Below are 17161 nucleotides of genomic sequence, written 5' to 3'. Positions count from 1 at the left end.
TCTGAGACGAAGCACTGGATAAGGGATAACACGACCGGAGCACGTTCTCCGTTACGAAAGCAATCCACCCTCCAGGGTAGGGTTCGAGGTGGTTAAGAGATTTGACATTCCTGCGCCACAAGCAGGAGCTGGAGGGGCACTGGGTTTGAACCCACGTCCGGTATCCGGAGTTGTGTTTTCCGTGGTTTCCCAACAAGCGTTGGTGGGGTGGTTCTTTTGGAAAGAATTCCTTTCCAAGCCTCAGCCATTCTGAGCTTGAGCTTCATCTATTGCAATTTTGTCGTCGTCGGGACGCTAAATCGGAAGCTTCCTTCTTCCTCTGTCCTGGCATGTCGCTAAAGTAACCTGAGAGAGGTCAGCTAAACCATTATTCGGAATAGGTGAGTACGACAAGAAAATTTCCAATACCAAATTCGATATGAACCGTTCTTTGGAACCACGAAGTTATTCCACCGTGAATTTGGGGTGTTTTCTGGAACTGCACTCCGAGCTTCAGCTGTCCAGGAGCGTAACATGATTGATGATGATAGTACACCTAAGTTCTTGCAAAGGTGTGTCGTCAGTGTCATCAGGAAGTAGTTCTTGCAGTAGTTTCTGATAACGCTGTTTGGAGGTATCGATGATGATACAGATCCGCAGATAATCGTGCGTTTTGATGTCTGTAGCAGACTTCCGAGGAGACTTTTCACAAAGCTCTTGGCTTAGTAGAATTACGCTGATTCTATGTAAAATCGCTGAGCGGGTCTAAGGCTTCCATTCAGTCACTTTTTGATCAGTCTCGTGTGGCAAGACGAAATCAGAAGTTTTAAATTTCACGTTCAATAAATGGTTCATATAGGAGAATCGTACAAACACACCGTCTTTTGACTATCGGGGAGATTACCGTATGGGCGACGCAGTAAGAAGCAGCTCTGGCACAGAGAAATAACAGAAAGATTTGAAAGATCACCAGGTCCGGACTGAATTCCAATTTGGTTTTACAAAGAGTACTCTAAGACATTAGTCCCTTACCTGGTTTGCAATTATCGTGAATCGTGAATCTCTCGCTCAGCACAAAGTGCCAAGCGACTGGAAAAAGGCGCAGGTGACTCCAGTATAAAAGAAGAGTAAAAGAACGGGCCCGAAAAACTACAGACCAATATCTATAACCTCGGTTTGCTGCTGAATCCTTGAACATATTTTCAGTTCGAAGATAATAAACCTTCTTAAGACTGAGAAGCTTATTTCTGCGAATCAGCACGGCTTTAGGATCGTGCGAAATTCAGCTTACCCTTCTCTCACATGATATACTGAGAACTATGGGCGAAGGGCAACAGGCAGATTCCAAATTTCTAGATTTCCGGAAAGCATTTGACACAGTGCCGCATTGCAGGCTGATAACGAAGGTACGAGCGTACTGAATAAGTTGAGAGACATGTGAATGACTCCAGAACTTCTTAAGTAGTACAACCCAGTATGTTGTCCTCTAAGGCAGATGCTCATCAGGGACAAAATAATCGTTGGGAGTGCTCCTGGGAAGTGTGACAGGACCACTGTCATTCTCTACATACATAAATGATCTGATGGACAGGATGGACAGCAATCTGCGGTTATTTGCTCATGATGCTGCGGTGTACAGGAAGTTGTGTGAGTGACCGTAGGAGGATGCAAGATGACGAGACAAAATTTATAGATGGTGCGATGAATGGCAAAATGGTTCAAATGGCTCTGAGCACTATGGGACTCAACTTCTGAGGTCATCAGTCCCCTAGAACTTAGAACTACTTAAACCTAAGTAACCCAAGGACATCAAACACATCCGTGCTCGAGGCAGGATTCGAACCTGCGACCGTAGCGGTCTCGCGGTTCCAGACTGTAGCGCCTAGAACCGCACGGCCACTCCGGGCGGCGATGAATGGCAGATAGCTCTAAATGCAGAAAAAATTAAGTTGATGTGGATGAGTAGGAAAAACAAACCTGTAATGTTCGGTTACAGTATTACTAATGTCCTGCTTGATAGAGTCAACTCGTTTGAATAGCCAGATGTAACGTTGCGAAGCCATATGAAAGGAAACGAGCGAGAACTGCGGTAGGGAAGATGAATGGTCGACTTCAGTTTATTGGGAGAATCTTAGGAAAGGCTGGTTCATCTGTAAAGAAGAACGCATATAGAATGCTGGTGCGACCTCCATGTACAGCTCGACTGTTTGGGATCCGTACCAGGTTGGACTGAAGGAAGACATCGAAGCGGGCTGCTAGATTTGCCACCGGTCGATTCGAACAACGCGTAAGTGTTACAGAGATGCTTCGGGACCTCAAATGGGAATCCCTGGAGCAAAGGCGACGTCTTTTTTTCCGAGGAACACTATGGAGAAAGTTTAGAGAACCGGCATTTGAAGATTTGAAGCTGAACGCCGAACGATTCTGCTGCCGCCAACGTACAATTCGCGTAAGGACTATGAAGATAAGATTCGAAAAATTGGGCTCATACGGAGGCATACAGAGAGTCGTTTTCCCTCCTTTATTTGCGAATGGAACAGAGTACCTTCCGCCATGTACCATACGTTGGTTTGCGGAATATCTAAGCAGATGTAAATGTAAGTGGTAGCTAATAAATGCTTTTACTCCTGTTCACTTAAATTTTAACATGAGGAGGGATGGGAAATAAGGAAATTTTACTTATTCTGCCTATATGGCAAAGTAAAACCAGTAGATGATTGAATTTGTAGATGATTTGGGGTACAGAGGGTGTGAAATTTGGTACACTGAGCTGCCAAATCTGACAGCACCACCGGCTGGACTTGGAGCTTCATCTGTTCGCAGGAGCAGCACTCGTCTGGGGAGGCGACTCGGCGCTGCTGTCGTGTCCAGCGACTCTGGATGGCGCACGAATGTCTGGCCGCCTACCCCGGCTGTCTTCTCGTAGCAACGCCGTCTTTGCTGCTCCAGACATCTTAACTATGAACATCCCACGTGCTAAAAGTGGCGGTGTCATTAGCTTCCCTTTTGTTCTTAGTTTTACACTGAAGAGGAAAAGAAACTGGCACACCCGCCTAATATCGTGTTGGGCCCCCGCGAGCACGCAGAAGTGGAGCAACACGACGTGGCATGGACTCGACTAATGCCTGAAGTAGTGCTGGAGGCAACTGACACCATGAATCCTGAAGGGCTGCCCATAAATCCGTAAGAGTACGAGAGGGCGGAGATCTCTTCTGAACAACACGTTCCAAGACATCCCAGATATGCTCATTAATGCTCATGTCTGAGGAGTTTGATGGCCAACGGAATTGTTTAAACTCATGAGTGTTCCTGGAACCACACTGTAGCAATTCTGGACGTGTGGTGTCTCGCAGTGTCCTGCTGGAATTGCCCAATTCCGTCGGAATGCACAATGAACATGAATAGAGGCAGGTGGTTCAGACAGTATGCTTACGTACGTGTCACCTGTCAGAGTAGTATCTAGACGTATCAGGGGTCCCATATCACGCCAACTGCACATATCCCACACAATTACAGAGCCTACACCAGTTTGAACAGTCCCCTGCTGACATGCAGGGTCCATGAGGTTGTTTCCATATCCGTATACGTCCATCCGCTCAACACAATTTGAAACGAGACTCGTCTGACTAGGCAACATGTTTCCAGTCACAAACAGTCCAATGTCGATGTTGGCGGGCCCAGGTGCGGCGTAAAGCTTTGTGTCGTGCAGTCATGAAGGATACACGGGTGGGCCTTCGGCTCCGAAAGCCCATATAGATGTTTCGTTGAATGGTTCGACCGCTGACACTTGCTGATGGCCCAGAACGAGAATCTACAGCGTTTTGCGGAAGGGTTGCACTTCTGTCACGTTGAACGATTTTATTCAGTCATCGTTGGTCCCGTTCTTGCAGGATCTTTTTCCGGCCGCAGCACTGTCGTAGACTTGATGTTTTACCGGTTTCCTACTATTCACACTACACTCGAGAAATGATCACACGGCAAGATCCCCACTTCATTACTACCTTGGAGACGGTGTGCCCCATCGCTCGTGCGCCGACTCTAACGTCACGTCAATCTCACCTAAATCTTGATAAACTACCATTGTAGCAGCAGTAACCGATCTAACAACTGCGCCACACACTTTTCTTATACAGGAGGTGCAGACCATAGCGTCGTATTCTGCTTGTTTACGTATCTCTGTATCTGAATACGCATGCTTATACCAGTTTCTTTGACGCTTCAGTGTCCATAGTTCAGGAATGCGAGGATTAAAAAAAAAAAAAAAATAATGCGGTTCACATACCGCTAGCGTTTACTGGCACTCTGCATAGGGTTGGCGTAGGAGATTAAAGCGTTATCTAGCGGTTCTTTCCCGAAGCTGCAGTGATTTCCTTTGTCTGTAGCCATCAAAATGTGACGTGAACCTATACTTATTACTGTTTCTTTCGTGCTAGCCGTCTTTGAAACTGCACAATGGACCTTGCGTTATGGATTCAGTAGCCAAGTCTTCTTCATATGCTGTCCATGTTACGGACCCTGACCTTCAGGATACTGTTTTAAAAAGTCTGGGTATAGTTCAGGGAGTGATGTTGGGTTCGATAGTGACAAAGAAAACTAAGGTGAACGTAACACAGAATAGGAAGTGCGAAAGTGAAGACTAATTTGTTTTGCCACCTACGAAATCTCTGAATAAAATACTTGATGAAATGACGACGACAGAATCGTAGAGAGTGAATCTTTAGCTAAAGGTTCTGCTAAAACTATATATTTACTTGAGACAAATCATCGAAGCTTCTTAAAACTTTGGCCAATAGCATTATTCTCCGCATGTTATAAGTGGGGTGTCCTTCACAATTCCTACAGAAACGATACTCAGGCGAGTCGCTTTAATTTTTTGAAGTTTGCCAATTCGTTGGTGACACCACAGATAAACATCGAGTTAACTACTATCACATAGCCCACGAACTCTGTGTATCCATTCACTATGTTTTGGGTGCAGAAGAACGATTTGAAAAACGCTAAAGATACTCCACCCGTGACCCAAAAAAGAAGAGAAAGACGTCTTATATTTGTGAGTATTGCAAGGAGTCAATCTAGATTTCTCTACAAAAATTTACAGCGAGTGAAAAGAAAACATCTGAGAGGAAAACTAGTGACCTGAAAATTACTACTGTAGTTTTAAATTTTTTAGATGTTTTATGACAGTTTATACTTTTGTTATTACATTTATAATAAACAATGAAAATATAGCCAAAAGTAAAATTCAGAGTGCAGAGTATGAGTTTTCATAGCGTTAACATTATCATGTAATATTATATTCTTTTTGAACAGTTTTTTGTTTAAATGCGTATTTTTCGCAAAAATAAACTTTAAAATTGATTTGAATGTTTTGTGTGGTATTAACATAACATTTTACATAAAAAACTGAACTGTGTCAGTGAAACTAATGAATGCAATTTTTATAACTGTATAAACATAGTGCATTATCAAGATCCCAACTGATGGTGGTGATGCTTGGTTTGTGGGGCGCTCAACTGCGCAGTCATCAGCGCCCGTACAAAGTCCCAATTATTACACAGTCCAAATTTTTTCACAGTCCAATCTAGTCACTGTCAAGAATGATGATGATGAAATGATAAGGACAACACAAACACCCAGTCCCCGGGCAGAGAAAATCACCAACCCTGCCTGGAATCGAACCCAGGACCCCGTGATGCAGAGGCAGCAACGCTAGCTACAAGACCACGCGTTGCGGACAACCGCACCTGGGACAAAGTCTAACAATAAAACCTGAGAAGCTAAGGGATAATGCAGGAAACTGCGTTCCCTCATACTGTGTATGTGACATAGGTGTGCGATCCTGCACGCCTAAGTGAACAATAGACTCTCCTCTCTGGCGCTAGCAGAATGAGGACGCCGAGACCTGAGTGTAGTTACGTCCATCTTGTATCCGTGTATTACATACAGAGGCTGGACTAAAAAATGGAAAGCGCGTCATATTCGATACTCCGGGAATGACCGTCCCACGTCTGTGACATTACCCGTGACTGAAAGAAGATCAACATCGGTCGTAATGTGATCTGTCTTTTATAGGACTACATACTTGTATGTACACTCCTGGAAATGGAAAAAAGAACACATTGACACCGGTGTGTCAGACCCACCATACTTGCTCCGGACACTGCGAGAGGGCTGTACAAGCAATGATCACACGCACGGCACAGCGGACACACCAGGAACCGCGGTGTTGGCCGTCGAATGGCGCTAGCTGCGCAGCATTTGTGCACCGCCGCCGTCAGTGTCAGCCAGTTTGCCGTGGCATACGGAGCTCCATCGCAGTCTTTAACACTGGTAGCATGCCGCGACAGCGTGGACGTGAACCGTATGTGCAGTTGACGGACTTTGAGCGAGGGCGTATAGTGGCCATGCGGGAGGCCGGGTGGATGTACCGCCGAATTGCTCAACACGTGGGGCGTGAGGTCTCCACAGTACATCGATGTTGTCGCCAGTGGTCGGCGGAAGGTGCACGTGCCCGTCGACCTGGGACCGGACCGCAGCGACGCACGGATGCACGCCAAGACCGTAGGATCCTACGCAGTGCCGTAGGGGACCGCACCGCCACTTCCCAGCAAATTAGGGACACTGTTGCTCCTGGGGTATCGGCGAGGACCATTCGCAACCGTCTCCATGAAGCTGGGCTACGGTCCCGCACACCGTTAGGCCGTCTTCCGCTCACGCCCCAACATCGTGCAGCCCGCCTCCAGTGGTGTCGCGACAGGCGTGAATGGAGGGACGAATGGAGACGTGTCGTCTTCAGCGATGAGAGTCGCTTCTGCCTTGGTGCCAATGATGGTCGTATGCGTGTTTGGCGCCGTGCAGGTGAGCGCCACAATCAGGACTGCATACGACCGAGGCACACAGGGCCAACACCCGGCATCATGGTGTGGGGAGCGATCTCCTACACTGGCCGTACACCACTGGTGATCGTCGAGGGGACACTGAATAGTGCACGGTACATCCAAACCGTCATCGAACCCATCGTTCTACCATTCCTAGACCGGCAAGGGAACTTGCTGTTCCAACAGGACAATGCACGTCCGCATGTATCCCGTGCCACCCAACGTGCTCTAGAAGGTGTAAGTCAACTACCCTGGCCAGCAAGATCTCCGGATCTGTCCCCCATTGAGCATGTTTGGGACTGGATGAAGCGTCGTCTCACGCGGTCTGCACGTCCAGCACGAACGCTGGTCCAACTGAGGCGCCAGGTGGAAATGGCATGGCAAGCCGTTCCACATGACTACATCAAGCATCTCTACGATCGTCTCCATGGGAGAATAGCAGCCTGCATTGCTGCGAAAGGTGGATATACACTGTACTAGTGCCGACATTGTGCATGCTCTGTTGCCTGTGTCTATGTGCCTGTGGTTCTGTCAGTGTGATCATGTGATGTATCTGACCCCAGGAATATGTCAATAAAGTTTCCCCTTCCTGGGACAATGAATTCACGGTGTTCTTATTTCAATTTCCAGGAGTGTAGATTTCAACTGACTGTGCAGCTAAAATAATTGCGTTGTAGGTAGTGATGTACACTGGACGTAATTACGCTGATCGGCCAGAACATTATGACCACCTACGAACTATCGATATTAACTCGTCCAGGCGATAGCAGCGTCACGCCCGGTGCATGTAGTATCAGTGAACGTGCTGTCCGTGTGTAGAATGGGAAAGATCTGAGTTTGACAGAGGCCAGACTGTGATGGCCAGGACGATCGGCACGAGCATTCCAGAAAGTGCAGGACTTGTCAGGTGTTCGAGGAGTGCTGTGGTGAGTATCTTCAACACGTGGCGAAACCAAGGTGAAACCGCGTCCAGACATCGTGGGGTTGGGTGGCTACCTCTGATTATAGGTTTCGGACGTCGTAGAATGGGCAGAATGGTAAAACGGGACAGAAGTCTGCGAACTGAGGTGGAACTAACGTCGAACTTTAACGCTGGGCAGAGTACAAAAATGCACCGAACACTTCTAACGATGGGCCACCACAGCCGAAGACCCGCGCATGTGCCAATGTTAACACCAAAACGTCAGCGAATACGACTGAAATGGGCGCATGACCATCGGCACTGGGTGGTGGCGCAGTGGGAGACTGTCGCGTCGTCTGATGAATACCGACAGCTTCTTCATCCTGCTCATGGATGGGCACTTTCCAGGGGAACAGCTCCTTGACACCTGTACTGCGGGACAGAGATAAGCTGGCCGCTGCTCCATTATGCTCTGCTGAACATTCACTCGGGCATCCATGGGTCCAGTGGAGCTCGTGCAAGGACATCACACACATCCATGCCCGAGACAAGATTCGAACCTGCGACCGGAGCGGTCTCTCGGCTCCAGAATGTAGCGCCTAGAACCGCACGGCCACTCCGTCCGGCCTAACCGGTTTCGAACTGACAAGTTCATCATCAGATGGCTGTTCACAAGATTCACAAGATGCACTTTACATAATCGTCAGTTTGAGATTTTTATTCTCGCAGAATGGGAGAATTCGAAAACTGACGATTACGTAAAGCGTATCTTGTGAATCTTGTGAACAGCCATCTGATGATGAACTTGTCAGTTCGAAACCGGTTACGGCGCTATTTACTTAAATAAATAGCATTATTAATAGTGGCTGGTTTCTGTCTTTTTCTTTCTAAGAATCAACCTGCATTAATTGTACACAGCCACAGTTTTACCATGTGAGTTATAGACAAAATAGCAAGATAATGTCCCATGTCACACAAGATCAGGACTGTCATGGAGTTGTTCGAGGAACACAGCGGCAAGTTCCAATTGACGTGCTGGCACCCAGCACACCAGCTCTGAACCCAATCTAACACATCTGGGATGTACCTGAATGTGGCGTCACATCTCTTCGCCCACCTCCCCGGAATTTATGGGAATCAGGTGACTAGCGTGTGCAGATGTAGTGTCAAATCCCTCCAGCGACATACCGTGGCCTCGTTGCTTCCATAACACGACCCGTCGCCGCTGTTATCCGTATCAAAGGTGGACAAACGTGCTGTTAGGACGGTATTCACAATGTTCTGGCCGATCGGTGTATGACACATATCCCAGTCTAACTTAGACAAGTGCAAGCATTAATCCAATGCTGGTTCATACCTAAGTTAGATTGGCATATGTATCGTTATCTACACGTTCAGTCTACATTACTACTTATAACGCAGTGATGATAGCTGCACTGTCAGTTGAACTCTGAATCTGCAATTACATAAAAAAGAACGGATGACATTAGGACCAATGCTAGCCAAACCTGAAGGTTCCGCAGTTATACTTGACCACGAACGGCACGTTTGCAAAGTCCTCAGTACGTTGCAACTGTTCAAAATGGTTAAAATAGCTCTGGGCACTATGGGACTTAACATCTGAGGTAATCAGTCTCCTAGAACTTAGAACTACTTAAATCTAACTCACCTAAGGACATCACACACATCCTTTCCCGAGGCAGGATTCGAGCCTGATACCGCAGCGGTCGCGCCGTTCCAGACTGAAGCGCTTAGAACCGCTCGGCCACAACGGCCGGCACGTTGCAACTGTCAATCGTGGTCAGAATAGTGTTCTATGTAGTTGTCAGTGCATTATATCACAGCGTTATGTTTTATTTGACCACTAAGGGCACGTGTGCGATGTCCTCAATAAGTTGCAACAGTCAGTCGTAGTTAGAATAGTGTTCTGTGTAGTTGTGAGAGCATTATGTCAGAGCAAAGTGGGCCAGTTGTCGGTGCTCTAACAGTGGGGGCTTCCATCAGCAAGGCAGCTGACGTATATGGTGTTTCAGAAGACACCATATCAAAGATTTACACCGCATGAAGCGAAAACGGAGAAATAAAAATATGGATTTCAGTCTCTGATCGCTATTTTTTATTTTCAATGACCGGTTTCAGGCTAGCTGCCCATCTTCAGATCAAATATTGCAATGTTACTTATAATCCGTCTTGATTGCAATTTCTTTTTTTGTATTCATATGACCGGTTTCGGTTCTGAATGAATCAAGACGGATTATAAGTAACATTATAAAATCACTGATTGCTGTTATCCCATCAGACATTATGTCTGTTTTTGTCAAATATTGCAGTTACAGAGTAACTTGTCAGTACGGAACTATCGGTTCGCTATCATATCAGTTATGGCAGTGAACCGATAGTTCCGTACTGACAAGTTACTCTGTAGCTGCAATATATGATCTGAAGACGGGCAGCTAGCTTGAAACCGGGCCGGCCGAGGTGGCCAAGCGGTTCTAGGCGCTTCAGTCTGGAACCGCGCGACCGCTACGGTCGCAGGTTCGAATCCTGCCTCGGGCACGGGTGTGTGTGTGTGATGTCCTTAGGTTAGGTAGGTTTAAGTAGTTCTAGGTTCTAGGGGACTGATGACCTCAGCTGTTAAGTCCCATAGTGCTCACAACCATTTGAACCTGAAACCGGTCATTGAAAATAAAAAATAGCGATCAGAGACTGAAATCCATATTTTTATTTAAAGGACGATCGCGGAAATCCCATTAAGGCAATCCTGTCTAGTTTTGATAAAAGCGGAGGAACACAATCCGCCGTCACAACGCGGGCGAAAGAGTATGTTCAGCGATCGTGACATACTGTCACTGCAGAGGATTGTGTCAAGAGATAACAGGACCACCGCTCCAAAAGTCACTGCAGAACTGTGTCGCACTCACGAACCCTGTCAGCGCCAACACAACTCGAAGGGAGCGCCATATCCTGCGAATTTCAGGGCGGGCTGGAATTCCGAAACCACAGTGGTGCAAATGCCCATAACACGGAAAAGTGGTGCCGAAGTCACCACCTGGACTACTGAGCAATAGCAGAAAGTCATTTGGTCGGGTGTCTCGTTTCACACTGTTCCGAACTTCCGGCTGAGTTTACGACCAAAAATGAAATATGGCGGGGCTTCGGTGACGATTTGGGCAGCCATATCACGGTATTCCATCGGCTCCATGAGGTCTCTGGTAAGGTCGCGTAACTGAGAAGGATTATTTGACCATTTTGGCTGATTACGTCCATTCTATGGTACAGTGTTTGTCGCCCAATGGTGATGCTGTTTTCCCAGACGATAGGGCCACTGTTCAGACAGCTCGCATTGTCCGCGACCTTGTGAGCCAGAAGATTAATTTTCGCATCTCCCGTGGCTGCCACAATCGCCAGGTGTCAATATTATTGAGTCTTTGTGGTCTACTGTGGACAGTATAATCACCATCTACGTCATACCCTTGGAAGCAATAGAGGGCACGTATTTTTCCATTCCGAGACGACTGGAAGCTGTTTTGAATGACAACGTGTTATGCATGGTAATGCGTTGCCTTTTTGTGTGTTTCCCTATTTTTGTCCATCCACTGTATGAAGCTAGCAGCAGTATCGTGAAAGGATAAACACTGTCTCGATACGCCGCAGTCCCTCCGATGTTGAATTCTGACACGGGGCTGGTAGGTGTAATCTCCTCAAAACGAATAAATCTTTCGTCTTTTTTCACTGGACAACGTTCCTGCTCTTTACGTCAGGTATAAAACGATCTTCCCGCAAACAACCAACATTCAAATACAATTATTTGTAAACGAGAAACACCAAGCGTAATACATCCTTGTATACAGAATGTTGACTTACTTAAAATTTGTGTTCTGCCTTACGGCAGGTCTTGTCGAGGGGGAAGCCTCGTCAGAGAGGTTCACCGGATGAGCGTCTAGGCAAGTGATTCCAGTGGTGGTTTACCGTTGCCTTCCACTGGTAATGATAATGAGGACAACACAACACCCGGTCCCTGAGCGGAGAAAACCTCTGACCGAGCCGGGAATCGAACCAGGGCACCTTGGCGTGACAGACCGCCGCGCTGACCACTCAGCTATCGGGACGGACGAATGTAGACTGCATTACCCTTACTTACTTAAATTTAGTTGCGTTGAAATGCTTATTTTAAAATCCAAGCATTTAGTACGCTTCTTGCCAATTTGAAGTTTTTTGCATCTATTCTCCACGATGTCTTAATAGACAGCAACGTATTTCCACAGGTCTTTTCTGTCAGTTGCTCTTTATTCCTCATCACTACCGGTGGCGGTCTTATTTCGCGTCAGTAATATTTTCATGGGTAGAATTTTTAAGTTTCAAGCCATCAAAATTTTACAGTTTATAGAGTGTCTACCTCACTTTGCACTCCAAATCTTTAAATACTTCACAAAACATCACTGCTGCTACATCATCTGCTGAGAACTTTTCGCCCGAGATTTGCAACTGCCGTACCACATAATGTGCCTCCGTCCATTTACCCAACGTTCAGTTGCCAGTAATCTTCTCACCACCAAACACTATCTTACCCTTATCACAATAACTGAACCCTCAAACCCACACATTTTTACTATACGATTGCTGGGACCACGCATGAACGGCTTTTTATGTTCTCGGGAAAGTCATCTATTTCACATTTTATCACCAGGAACTGAAGTGTTCTAAAGCATAATGTTTGGCCGAAAGCTAAACCTAAACGAGAAAGCATGGATATGTGTGATGTCCTTAGGTTAGTTAGGTTTAATTAGTTCTAAGTTCTAGGGGACTGGTGGCCTCAGATGTTAAGTAACATAGTGCTCAGAGCCATTTGAACCATTTTTGAACTAAATTACGAAAGGTTTTCGGATAATCGGAAGTCAAAAACTGTCAATCCTGACCTCGTATAACAGATATCTTGGATAATCCAAGTTCTGCTTTATCTCCCTTCACAATATATAAACCACAGGTGGTGGTACGAAATCAACATCACAATCCTTTCAGCGTCAAACACTACTTTAGTGAAACTTCCTGGCAGATTAAAACTGTGTGCCGGACCGAGACTCGAACTAGGGACCTTTGCCTTTCGCAGGCACGTGCTCTAGCGGCTGAGCTACCCAAGCACGACTCACGCCCCGTCCTCACAGCTCTAATTCCGTCAGTACCTCGTCTCCTACCTTCCAAACTTCCCAGAAGCTCTCCTGCGAACCTTGCAGAACTAGCACCTCTGGAAGAAAGGATATTGTAGAGACATGGCTTAGCCACAGCCCGGGGGATGTTTCGTGCTTGGGTAGCACAATCGGTAGAGCACTTGCCCGCGAAAGGCAAAGGTTCCGAGTTCGAGTCTCGGTCCGGCACACAGTTTGAATCTGCCAGGAAGTTTCATATCAGCGCACACTCCACTGTAGAGTCAAAATTTCATTGTACACTACTTTAGCATTTTTTGTGCCCTTTCAGTACAGTTTCGTCGTACTTAAGAGCTCTAGTAATCTTTTAATCTTAAGGGGTTGGGGGGTGTTGTGCAACATACACACGCGTTACACTGTATTAGCCTGCATTTTTCCTTGTGCTGAATCAACCCACAAGAAGGTAGTCAGAGCTTCGTTAAGCACGGTGTCTGAGCAGCTGCGTCACGCTTACGTTTGTGTTAACAACGCCGGGACTTGTGTAGCCTTGGCGCTCTGAGGTTCGTCCACGCCTCGTCACTTGCTTGCAGGGCGGTGGTGCTAAATAATTACCTCACATGATCTTTACGACATTGTATCACAAAAAGCTCCTGGCGCTGATTCCGAAAGGTTAAACGGCAGCGCTATAAAGTTGACAAAAATGGAGTCACTTGTTTGCAGTTGTAAAGCGCACATTTGCTAGAGACTATCGCGCGTTAATTCCCTAGATCACTATTATGTTCGCTCAAGTGTAGCACTGTATCGACAACATTAAAGCGAAATCCGTAACACTGTAATTTACATTTACAGAACTCTGTGCGAGTGATCTGAACACACAGCAGTAATCCTTAAAATTGACGCCAGTTTTTTCGCAGCTAGAGAACGGCGCTTCAGAGCAATTTAATAAGGAAACGTGCCAGATTTGTTGTCGCTTAATATATTGCGTATCTTGTATTTGCTCACAGACGTAAGTAGATAAGGGGGAAAAGAAGGTCATTTTAGATGCCTGTCAACATCCAGGCTGTGAAAGCATAAAAGCAGATAAGCGCCTCGAAAAATTCTGAGGCACTTAAAAAAAGAATAAGTGCGAGAATTGTGAAGGAAACTCTGAATTACTGACTTGTGATCAGGTAAAAGAAAAATACAGTATGGTACTGGTCTATCTGAAACTTCTTGGAAGAATAAAACTATATACCATACGGGGACACGAACCCAGAACCTTACCTTTCACAGGCAACGCCCTTACCGATGTTTTTTTGTCTTCTTTCTTTCGATCTGGTTCTTCGCCATTTTGTGGTCAGTGGTTCTGTGCGGATATCGCATGACATCTTTCAAATTCCATCGATGAGAACTTCACTGAGTTTTTTTATCTCCTCCATTATAGCGGGTGGGCAGCCAGGACCGAACACGTGGAGCTACTGTGCCGGTAACTGAGCTACTCAGGCACGATTCACGACCCTACCTCACAGCTACAAATACTGTTCCACCAGTTTGTCCAGCGAGGTACACTGAAGAGCTGTGAAGTTTAAAAGGTACATGAGAGGTGTGCTGGAGGAAGTAGACCTGTTAGGTTGGATCGTGATTCGAGCCTGAATAGCTCTCTAAGCATTATCTGCAGGAAGAGCGAAAAAGGCGCTCCGCTGCAGACTGAAACATTCATTCAGATTCCCTCAATACATTTACGGAAAATGAACTGTTGAATAACAGTTCTACTATGGCACTTCCAAGTGTCGCATCTACACATTGATTCTCTCACTGTTACCGTTGGAGACAGCTTTGAGAATTCGCTGTCTTGTCTTAGTAACACGAACTCTCTCGATGTTTGAGAGTCGGTACATCTGCTGTCACTAACAACAAAACAGAATTTTTACGACTTAAATTTTTTTGCACTAAGCTTCGTGGGTTGATATGTTTTTCATATTTCAGTGACTGTAACTATAATTACACATTTTGAGAGTGTGCCACGCTATGAGCGAACAACAGTACATTTTTCTAATGCAAGTGCCTGACAACTTTTGGTGGCGCAACAATGAAGTACCAGTACAAAAAAAGGACAGTCTAAGACTAACTTTATCTTCAAGGATTCGACTTCAGTTTAAGTATATGGAAATAATTCTCTAAAATCTCTTATACGCCAATGCGCATTAGTGTTAAACCTATTCGCAGAATTGCTTTGCGGTATTTGTCTGACGGTCACGAAGATATTAAAGAAAACTCATTTTGTTACGAAAACTTACGTGAAAAACTGACGCGGAAACATTGATGAAATCTTTAAGCAGTTATTACCGCCACAGGCCTGATGTAGACCAGCATAAACTGGCTGGTGTATTATCAAGCATATTTACCGAAGATTTACTAACGAGAAAGTTGGCGTAGTCGCTCAGAAATTGGACTCCTGTTCGACGGATGGCTGTTTACTCGGCTGTCTGGGCATTCATATCTAAGTTTCTTGGTAAAATCAAATTCCAAGATGGTTCCATTGCTATTCACGGCAACGTAATCATCCTCTAATTCCAAGGTTGTACTCCATCTGCAACAACACCTCAACCTAACCTTTCTTCTTGTTCTTTATAGTTTTCCGTTACATCCCCAGGCGCAAAACGGTGACAGGATTAGTTTCGTTCTCGTCATACATCCTCTCCCTTTTTATTTGTATTTTAGCGAATACATTCACTCTTCGTTCACTGTGAAATTCCACTTGTTTGACCTTATACACACGTATCGCCACAGAAATCTGAGGTACGAAATATTCATCTTGGGGTTAACCCTCGCAATAACAAGGAAACGGGGGGGGGGGGGGGGGGGAAGGGGGGAAGGGGGTTACTAGGCTCATGTACTGAAAATACTGAAATCTCGATACTTTATATTTTAAAATTTTGAAACAAAAATTGTTTTTAATAAAGTCTTCTAGCAGATTCTATAAGCGTTTAAAATTTTTCTCTTTAGCTTAACCCAAAATTTAAGTCGTTTGCGACTTTTCAAAGAAAAGTAATATACAACATTTTCAGGTTCACGACCCTACTTACACATCAGTACCTCTTTAGAAAGTATGTTGTTAACATGATTCAACAACAGTTAAGGATTTTTTAAAAAATTGTTTAGGGTGAGCTTAAAGTATTTTTCCACCTCCTCCTACCCCACCCCCTCCACTGGTAATGCAGGTCACTGAAAATACCTTGATATTGATGGTGTTAATGAACGCTTTTTGTCCGCGTTTTTCTTTCAAATAAATATTTTTGGAAAGGATTCGCCCTAACCAAAAAATTCTTTTTTCAGTCGTGCATGTTTCTGCAAAGTTTCGTGATCGACAGTTGGTTACATTTATTTCCTTAACAGGAAATTAGAAAAAAAATGAACCTACTGACGATGATGAAAATTCACCGAAACATATTTGTTCGCTCAAGGCAGAATCCTTTTCCACAACACGCTTTTATGAAGCGTGGAATTGCCTGTCAATGACTGTAAATCAAGCTTAACATGTAAGAATAATGGTGTAAATCAAGTTGTATATAATTTTCCACAGAATGATATCGACTGTGCAGACACATTTTCCTTCTCTCTCTTTCCCAAATACACACATAGGTAATCCTCTATACAAGCAGGTAATATTGCATCATTCGCACCTGCCGGCGGAAAGCTCCAGTGCTTCCGCAGCTACACATGCGTGCATCCGTCCCACGCTGTGACGCGACTTACCTTTGCACATGGCTGGTCAGCTGGAGGTGCCTGTAGTGCTGGAACGCTGCTCACGTATCGACGCAACAGGGAGTCGTAGCGGCGGCTTCCCCGCTGCACATGCAACAGGCAGGCAGGAACGAGCTGAGAAGACGCAGGGCCACCACACAAACACGTGCTGCTCGCTGTTGGCTGACACAGCTGCCGGCACGACGGGACGCGGACTGCACTGCGCAAGCGCGGCAGGCCCCCGGCTGTCTTGGAGGCGCGCGACGCCACTGCTCCCTGGCGGCCGAGTCGTTAACTAAGCTGCCCCAGGCATTGCGGACAAGACAAGTGCGTCCGCTTCTCATCTCCAGGTAGGGAAGCTCCGAGATTGCAAAAGTGAGCTAGCGTCGACTCTTTTCTTTCCATACCTCTGGTATTGTCATTGGTACCAACTATACGATAACTTCATAGTATGGTAAAAGATAATGCGAATATCGGTATCGGATTGTGTCAGGGAAAATAATAGGTTTAGACTACAGTTTCTGCGTGGCATACAGAAG

At 45.8% G+C, this 17161-nt stretch overlaps 1 protein-coding gene across 1 annotated transcript in view; it reads right to left on the bottom strand.

The window, feature by feature from the left end:
- Positions 1 to 16851, bottom strand: part of LOC126092294 (dipeptidase 1-like) — a 510684-nt gene extending 493833 nt beyond the window's left edge. Inside the window, exon 1 of the mRNA XM_049907813.1 lies at positions 16635 to 16851. Coding sequence (XP_049763770.1) covers positions 16635 to 16644 — 10 coding nt within the window. The 5' untranslated portion in view covers positions 16645 to 16851. The remainder of the gene's footprint in view (positions 1 to 16634) is intronic.
- Between the last annotated feature and the right edge of the window lie 310 nt (positions 16852 to 17161).

This window comes from Schistocerca cancellata, chromosome 7, assembly GCF_023864275.1.
Source record: "Schistocerca cancellata isolate TAMUIC-IGC-003103 chromosome 7, iqSchCanc2.1, whole genome shotgun sequence".
Taxonomy (NCBI): Eukaryota; Metazoa; Arthropoda; class Insecta; order Orthoptera; family Acrididae; genus Schistocerca; species Schistocerca cancellata.
This window is presented reverse-complemented; position numbering and strand designations above follow the sequence as displayed.